General features: G+C 42.1%; 1 protein-coding gene across 1 annotated transcript in view; it reads right to left on the bottom strand.

The window, feature by feature from the left end:
- Positions 1–1195: 1195 nt before the first annotated feature.
- Katna1 (katanin catalytic subunit A1) overlaps positions 1196–9538 on the bottom strand; it is a 37949-nt gene continuing 29606 nt past the window's right edge. The window contains exons 8-11 of the mRNA XM_021174288.1: positions 4533–4659; positions 3486–3620; positions 2984–3110; positions 1196–1556 (exon numbers count right to left, since the gene is read on the bottom strand). Coding sequence (XP_021029947.1) covers positions 3073–3110; positions 3486–3620; positions 4533–4659 — 300 coding nt within the window. The 3' untranslated portion in view covers positions 1196–1556; positions 2984–3072. The remainder of the gene's footprint in view (positions 1557–2983; positions 3111–3485; positions 3621–4532; positions 4660–9538) is intronic.

Here is a 9538-nt window from a genome sequence, read left to right as displayed (position 1 = left end):
AATCCCACCAACAATGGAGGAGTGTTCCTCTTTCTCCACATCCTCGCCAGCATCTGCTGTCACCTGAATTTTTGATCTTAGCCATTCTGACTGGCGTGAGGTGGAATCTCAGGGTTGTTTTGATTTGCATTTCCCTGATGACTAAGGATGTTGAGCATTTCTTTAGGTGCTTCTCAGCTAGTTGTATTTCTCAGTTGAGAATTCTTTGTTTAGCTCTGAGCCCCATTTATAATAGGGTTATTTGGTTCTCTGGAGTCTAACCTCTTGAGTTCTTTGTATATATTGATGTAGGATTGGTAAAAATCTTTTCCCAATCTGTTGGTTGCCTTTTTATTCTACTGACAGTGTCCTTTGCCTTACAGAAGCTTTGCAATTTTATGAGGTCCCATTTGTTGATTCTTGATCTTACAGTATAAGCCATTGGTGTTCTGTTCAGGATTTTTTCCCCATGTCCATGTGTTTGAGGCCTTTTCCCCACTTTCTCCTCTATAAGTTTCAGTGTCTCTGGTTTTATGTGGAGTTCCTTAATCCTTAATGCTTGGACTTGAGCTTTGTACAAGGAGCATTTTTGTATATGCTGATCACCAGTTGAACCAGCACCATTTGTTAAAAATGCTGTCGTTTTTCCACTAGATGGTTTTAGTTCCTTTGTCAAAGATCAAGTGACCATATGCGTGTACACAGCCTTTTTCAAAGGCAGAATAAAGTCATTTAAGCCAGGAGTAGTGACACAACCACTAGTGCACATGGGAGAAGAAGCAGTGGATCTTCTCTCAAACAATCAAGTTATTCAGAAAATACTGTATTTTTGCCATACCTCTTTTAAATGAACTTTAAGGTGAAGAGTCCTAATGTTTTTCCTTAAGATTTTTAAGAGAGAGAGCACGTATGTGTGTGTAGGTGTCTAAGGACCTCAGAGGCACCGTATCCCCTGAAGCTGAACAGAACATTAGGTACTCTTCAAACCATTGAGCCAATCTCTCTAGCCCCAAGAGTCCTGCCTTACTCCGAGAGAAAGAAAAGCTACCATGATAGCAGATGAGAAGGAAGATACACTAAGTCTGGCTATGCTTTAACAAGCTGCATGTGTGAGCATTCACTAGTTTTCTGTTATTACCATAGAACAGCAGCAACAAGCAGTGTCGAGAGGTGCTGTACTTAGCAGAAGTCAAGCAGTGCTAAATGGAAACAAAGAGCAGCTTAAAAATAGTCTTTATTCAGAACCAGAAAGAATTTTCAAATCACACCATTATGAAAGTTTACAAAAATATAGCACTCCGTGCACTGAAATTCTACATTTAATTATTTTTTCAAAGACTTAAGGCAGATTCCTCACAGCTTACATGTGAGAACATAGCTAGCATGATCCAAACTCAACTATCCATTTCTCGTATCTTTCAATATCTGCAGCTGACACTGATTTAGAAATCTTCTTTAAAGCCATTTCAAAATCCTCCATAGTGGTAGGCATATGCATTGCTTCTCTTGAAAGGTTCCGGATTTCTTCTGGGGTTAGACCCTCAATACGCCGTCTCATGGCCATCAAGGATGCGTCCCTAGGCATTAAGTTTTTTAAAAAGCCCAAAGTGTTACTTCAAAACAAAAACAAACAAACAAAACCCTAACCAAAACAACAACAACAAAAAACCTGTTAATTCTCTAAGATCTTATATACATTATATGCATAGATTGAATCCTATACTGGAAAATTAGAGCTGCTTTTAGTTGCTTTTTAGCAATGCATCTTCCACAATGAAATAAATATAATTTCATTCAGTTCAGTATAAATGCTGACTGTACAGTCCAAGACTTAAGTAAAAAGGTACAATAAAGAAAACTGTATTAGGGCTGGAGAGATGGCTCAGCAGTTAAGAGCACTGGCTGCGCTTCCAGAGGTCCTGAGTTCAAATCCCAGCAACCACATGGTGGCTCACAACCATCTATAAAGGGATCTGATGCCCTCTGCTGGTGTGCAGGTGTACATGCAGCAGAGTACTCAGACATTTATATTAAAAAGAAAAAAAAGGAGAAACTTGCAATTGCATCTCCTTATCTGCTCAGAAAAGAATAGGTATTCAGCATGGAAAGAGAAAGGAATGTTAGCTACAAAAATTAAACATTTTCTCCAAAAGAAAGAAAATCAGGGCAAGCAGGGTTTCCCTCTTCCCTCTATTACAGGAACTTTCCATCAAGAATGTCTTTTATAAGCCGGGCAGTGCAGCACACACCTGGGATGCAGAGGTAGGCAGATCTGTGAATTAGAGGCCATCCTGGTCTACAAAGTAAGTTCCACAATAGCCAGGGCTATCCAAATCTTTAAGGAAGAGTTTCATGTAGCCCAGACTGACCTTGAATTGTCAGTGTTCCGGGGATGACTTACATTGCTGATTGCCCTGCCTCTGTGTTCACCACCACATGTCATGAGATACTGAGGACTACGTACAGCCAACTGCTTCATGCATGTTAAACAAGTATTCTACCTGAGTCACTTGCCCCATTCTTTGACCAATTTCATCCTTAACTGCAGTCACTATGTATGCATAGGGACAATAACTTCATCTGTATATAATATCTCTGGCTCACTTAGAAATGAAGAAGCATGGGCAGTCAAGCCCCGGAGACTTAGGTTAGGACTATGCTTTGCTGAGCATCCCATGAGTACATTAAGCACACTTCAGTGGATTCCCACCTAACACTGCAGAGAAGCAATACTTGCACTTGTAGCTTTCAAAGGAACTGTGGATCATCATATGCAAATATCTTACCAACACTTCAAGCTACCTTGCAACCATAAACATACTGTAGTGTAAAGTGGGGCTCTTCATTTTTTACAGTGCTTGGGATTAAACTCACGGCTTCACATGCTAGGCAATTATTCCACAAATGAGCTATAGCCCTTGGCTAATGTAGGCCATTTGCCTTAATATAATATAAACACTTACAAATGAAGTTTATGCTTACAAAATGTGAGAGGAATACACACCTGCATACATTGGTAATGTCTGCACCCGAGTAGCCTTCCATGTTTTCTGCTATGCTCGCAAGGTTAACATCATCAGCCAATTCCAGCTCTCATGGACTTATTCTTAACAGTTCTTCCCTGCCTTTTGCTAATGGGAGAAACACATTTGAAAATGTATGCGTTCAATGGGAACAGAATACTGTTTATCTTGCTCAAGCTTACTTTCTGATATAGTTTTAAAGATGATCTCACAATGTAGCTTAGGCTGTCCTTGAATCCTCCTGCTTCAGCCAAAGAGAGCTGATTTACAGGCATAAGGAGCCATGTGCACTTCAGGCCCACGGAGTACCAAGAACTGTTTTCCAAGTCTTGGAGCAAGCACACTTATGATGGACCAAGGCTTCCAGGGTCGCCGAACAGCTACATAAGAGTATGTATCTGCCTCTTCAAGGAAGGTGAGCATCAAATTCTAAATTATAAAAACCTACTTGGAAGCTGGAACCCCCAGAAAGAGTCATACTACCTGATGGTAATGGAATATAGATTCTTTTCTCCAGACGACGCCTTAAAGCCTCATCTATGTCCCATGGGAAATTAGTAGCCGCCAGAACCATAACCATTTTGGAAGGGTCATCGTTCTCTGAGGCACCTCCAACACCTAAAAGGGCAGAAAGAATAAAAGTTCCTGCATGGGATTCATGAAATAAAGCTCAGTTCCTCACAGCCTATGACACCCACGCACGGCGATGCAAGGCAGTGCACTTTTCCAGCCTCCCGAAGGCTCATGTGAGTATGTGGCCCAAGGAAAATGAGGTTTTACAGCACACAAAAATTTGACAATGGATCTTATGATAACACCAGATCAGCTCAAATACTTGCCAAATTCTTAAAAAAAAAAAAAAAGTCCTTGGGTGTGGTGGTGCATGACTTAAATCTCAGCACTTGGGAGGCAGAGGTAGGCAGATCTCTGTGCGTTTGAGGCCACAATGGTCTACAGAGTCTCAAGACAGTCAAGACCGTGTAGAGAGCCTGTCTCAAAACAAACAAAACCAAACCAAAACCAAACTATGAGGCTGGAGAGACACTGCAGTGGGTGAGAGCATTGGCTGCTCTTCCAGAGGCCTTCAGTTCAATCCCAGCACCATATGGTGGCTCAACCGTACTCCAGTTCTGGGGGCTGACACCCTCTTCTGACCTCTGACACCAGGGATGACTAAGATACACATACATAAATGAAAACAAAACATTCATAAAGTGTGAATATATTTTAAGAAGCATTCCAAGTACATACATAGCCTCTAAGGTTAATCTGTTTGCATTTTTACTTGAATTCTGTGGCTAAAAATAAGGGACCAATACATATACCAAGAGGGTGTGTGAATGCCATTACTTCTGACGTGTCGCCCTCCAAGAACACCAGAATACCCACTTACAGCTACTAATCTCTAAGTCCTAAGTGCCTTCCCCTCTGATCTACCTACAGTTGTGAATACAGACTGCATGCTCTGGGCTAGCACTACAACAGAGCCAACTCCGTCCCAAGCTCATCTATGCACAGGCATGCATGTACCGTCCATTTGAACGAGCAGCTCAGCTTTCATCCTTCGACTGGCTTCATGCTCTTCAGAAGTTCCTCGGCGGCTGCAAATGGAATCTATCTCATCAATAAATATGGTAGCTGGGGAGTAAAACCGAGCCTAAAGGAAGAAACCAAGCAATAAGAGATTTTAGGATTTTGAGCTTTCCTATTTAAAAATAATCCAAAGCTGAGGATACAACCTAGCGATAGAGTGCTTGCCTGGTGCTTAAGGCACAGTATTGCAGAAATAAACAATTTATAGATTAGAAACTGGGAAATGTGGACCTGGAAAGATGGTTCTGTAGTTCTCTTGTAAAGAACATGAGTTTAGTTCCCAGCCACCCAAAAGAGCAACTCACTGTTTTCTGTAAGTGCAGTTCCAGGGAATTCCACACCCTCTACTGGCCTTTGGGAACCAGCATACACATGGCGCACAGACATACACACAGGCACTCATACAGACACAGAAGATACAAAGAAATTGCTTAAGGAAACTGGGAAACAGCTTAAGAGTCTGGCTGCCATACTGCACCTTTTGCTTTAGCCCAATGGAGGAGAAGAAGAGATGGCATCTCCCTTAACATTTTTAAAATGATGTTTATTTGTGTGAATGTTTCTATGAATTGGTGTAGGAGAGCCACAGAGCCATGTGAAAGGACCATGGGCAGGTTCAGTCTCTTTCTGCCATGTGGGTCCCAGAGAGCAAACTGAGGTCAACAAGCTTGGTGGCAAGCACCACTCAACAATCTTGTTGTCCTACCTTTGCTTTTATGGACACAGGGACTCATGAATCCCAGTTGTCCTCAATGTGCTATGTAGCTAAAGGTGACCTTGGGCCCATGTATTCTGCTGAAGTTTTAGCAGAGCAGTCAAGCAAACAGCTTTGAAATATCACTTCTAATGAAAACATAGATGTCATTTTTTCCCATTATATAATTAAACTGGCTCTCTCAAAAACGTGTGTGTGTGGGGGGGGGGGGTAAATACAGGGTTACCCTGTACCCTATTAATGGTAGGAACAACTGTGGTAGGACATTTAGAGTTATCAGTAGATAGTTTCACAAGTTCTACGAAAAGCTTGGTTGAAACTACTCCCTTACATTACAGAGCCTGTCTAATAGAAAAATTCTAGTTAGATGGCCACTTTTTACATAGATTTTTTTTTTACATTTTTATGTATAAAGCACACTTTATTGTTTCTAAGTAGACCATTATAGAAGAGTAAACCTACATTGATGTGTTCTCTATTGATGTATTCTAAGCACATCACAGACTTTAATTTTTGTTTTGTTTTGTTTTGTTTTGTTTTGTTTTTTTCGAGACTGGGTTTCTCTGTATAGTCCTGGCTGTCCTGGAACTCACTCTGTAGACCAGGCTGGCCTCCAACTCAGAGATCCGCCTGCCTCTGCCTCCCAAGTGCTGGGATTAAAGGCGTGCGTCAACATCGCCGGCGAGACTTTAAATTTCATTTTGCATGTTTTCACACCAAGGACAAATAATTATTTCTGATGGATTCTTCTCAAGCACGGAGTCAGAACTGCCTGACTTCCAGCAGAGACGACAGGACACAGGCAAAAATGGTTTTTCTAAGCTTAGAAAGGCACCATGGAGAGATTTTCTCTTTTTCTTTTCTTTTCTTTTCTTTTCTTTTCTTTTCTTTTCTTTTCTTTTCTTTTCTTTTCTTCCTTCCTTCCTTCCTTCCTTCCTTCCTTCCTTCCCTGTTTTATTTTGTTGGGACAGGATTTCTCTGTGTAGCCTTGGCTGTCCTGGAATTCACAGAGATCCGCCTGCCTTTGCCTCCCAAGTGCTAGGATTAAAGGCATGTGCTACCACCACCTGGCATGGAAAAGTGACTTTTAAAAAGCCCTATAGATCCCACTTTCTGTTTAACTTTAAAATAAAACTTAACAATTTAAACAATTACATTTGTAATGTCATATGAAAAATCATGGACATTTTCACTGAATTTAAATGGTCTTATTTAAATACAGGCCTTTGGGTGCTGAAGACACTATGGCTCGGTAGACACTGAAGACACTAGTGTTGTCTCAGCACCCCAAAGCAGTTCACAATAGTAACTCCAGGTCCAGGGAGCTGAAGCTTTCTTCCTGCCTCCTTGGGCACATTGGTGCACACACATACAGGCAAAACATCAGACACTAAAAATAAGAATACAAACTTTGACTTGCAGACAAACCCCCATAACAAGGAAGTGGAAGCAGCCACAAGATCTTATGCTATACTCAGGAGTAGCTGGGCAACACCAGAAGACTACATGTGTTTAGTTGGTCTCTTCTTCTATGTTTAATAAAGCTTTATTTTTACAGTCATTGATGATTTGCCTATATATGTCTGTGAGATAGTGTCTGTCCCCCGGAAACTGGAATTACAGACAGTTATAAGACGCCATGTGAGTGCTAGGAATTGAGCCCAGGTCCTCTGGAAGAGCAGCTGGTGCTCTTAAACTGCTGAGCCATCTCTCTAGCCCTGACTTGTTCTTTAGGGGGCTGGGGAGATGGCTCAGTGGTTGAGAGCACTGGATGCTCTCCTACAGGACCTGGATTCAATTTCTATTGCCTACATGGTGGCTCACAATAGTCTACAGCCCTAGTCTCGGGGAATGTGACATCCTTTCCTGACCTCCTCAGGCACTGCATATCCATGCTTCATCGGACATACATGTAGGCAAAACACCCATGCAACATAAACAGGAAAATACTTGGAAGGTTTTTTTGAAATGAGAAAGAAAGAACATGAAATTGGGTGGGTACAAAGTGGGGAAAACTGAGAGAAGTTACGGGACAGGAGAAATATGCTAAAAATATACTGTATAAAAGCCTCAAAGAGCCAGGTGGTGGTGGCGCACGCCTTTAATTCCAGCACTTGGGAGGCAGAGGCAGGTGGATTTCTGAGTTCGAGGCCAGCCTGGTCTACAGAGTGAGTTCCAGGACAGCCAGGGCTACACAGAGAAACCCTGTCTCGAAAAAAATAAAAACAAAAAATCAAAAACTGACCTCAAAGAACAGAGACCTTGACTGAAGGATCAGAAGTTCAATGTCATCCTGAGATACAGAGAGAGTTTGAAGCCACCCTATGATACATGAGGTCCCATCTCAAGAAACTAAATCAATTAATTAGAACATAGTGTACAACATCCACTTTGAGAGATTCTGGGAAAACGAAAACATGTGAAAAAGAAGTATCATCTACCAGGCATAGTGGCTCATGCCTATAACCTCAGCACTTAGGCAGATGAAGCAGCAGGACTGCTATGAATTTTAAGCTAACCAGGACTAGATAGCCAAGACTCTATCTTGAAATACAAAGTGAAAGAAGTTACAAGAGAGGCAGAAGTTTTAGGTCTTTGAGAAAGGAGTCCATTTTGAAATGGGCTAACTCTGGATCTCAATGGCAGGAACAGCAAACTCTAGGACTGGCTTGTGACTCAGCCAGTGCTCATCTGTACTCAAGCAGCACACTCCTGGAGATGCAAAGGGACGACCTCTTTAATGAGGTTAGGTTTCTCAAGCAGCTCCAGGGAAGCCAGGAAAGACAGGCTTTTTGATATGTGTGACAAGCAGGGCTCTAAGTGGAGGGCATGCTTGAGGCCTCGGGCATGGAGAAAAGAATGGCACAAGCCACCACTTACAAGAGATTGGCCTACAGCAACCTAAAAATCTACACTTGAAAATGGGGTAAATGGCCAGGCAATGGCAGCACTTGAGAGGCAGAATTGTGAGTTCAAGGCCATCCTGGTCTACAAAATGTGTTCCAGGACTGCCAGGGCTTCAGAGAGACCCTGACCAACTTGGGGGGTGGGGAGGACATGAGCTTGTGTGTGCAAAGGCATGATATGCATGTGGAGGCCAGAGGTCAGTCTCAGGTGCTGTCTACCTTGAGTTTTGAGATAATGTCTCTCACTGGCCTGGGACTCAACAATGCAGTTAGGCTGGCTTGTCAGCAGTGCCCCACGAATCTGCTTGTCTTTGCCTCCCCAGCTGAGACTACAAAGACAAAATAGTACAACCAATATTTTACATGAATGCTAGGGATGGATCTCAGGTCCTTGCACTGCTTTTTTTTTTTTTTTTTTGGTTTTTTGAAGGGTTTCTCTATGTAGTCCTGGCTGTCCTGGAACTCACTCTGTAGACCAGGCTGTCCTCGAACTCAGAAATTCATCTGCCTCTGCCTCCCAAGTGCTGGGATCAAAGGCGTGCGCCACCACCGCCCAGTTCTTGCACTGCATTTTCCCAATTAAGCTATCTTCCCAATCTGTAAATTACATAATATATTAATATTAAATTAAATTTAAAACAATACAAAATATTAATGCCTTCTGAATAAAGGAATGGAGACTCAGAAAGGGGAGAGCCTGCTGGCGGGATGGCTAGGGAAGTGAGTGGTAAGGACTGAACGCACACAGTGTCAGCTTAGGTCTTCTGAGATATTGGCAGTACACTTTTCCCCTATCTCTCAAGGACTGGGAAAATCAGTTTTCCAAAATTATCAGAGATTCTCCATTAGACTGCTATTGTGCTATAGATTTCTAACAAGCCATTAAAAGTCTGTTAAAAATTGCCTCCTGGCGTGTAAGTTGTATAAGTTCAATAGGAAGCAGAAATAAAAACAAAAACATGAAGCTTTCCAGGAAACAGATAATTTAAATATTTTAGTTCCACTGATGATTCATTTATTTATTTGTATGTTTTGAGCTTAGAAACTGTAAGATCTGGGATGGTATCAGCATCATCACCTCAGACTTTTTCCACTAGAATGAAGTCTTCGTGTCTTCTTCCTCCCCAGGGCTGACTCTGTAGTATCTGAAGGTACAAGGTGAGCTGACAAGGGAGAAAGGCAACCAATAGTCCAACCGAGCTGGCGCCTCACAATCCTACAGCTACAACATCTAACAACATCCCTACAGCTACAGCATCTAACAACATCCCTACAGCTACAGCCTCTAACAACATCCCTACAGCTACAGCATCTAACAACAT

This window comes from Mus caroli, chromosome 10, assembly GCF_900094665.2.
Source record: "Mus caroli chromosome 10, CAROLI_EIJ_v1.1, whole genome shotgun sequence".
Lineage (NCBI taxonomy): Eukaryota > Metazoa > Chordata > Mammalia > Rodentia > Muridae > Mus > Mus caroli.
The sequence above is the reverse complement of the archived record's forward strand: the minus strand, read 5'-3'. Positions and strand labels throughout refer to the sequence as shown.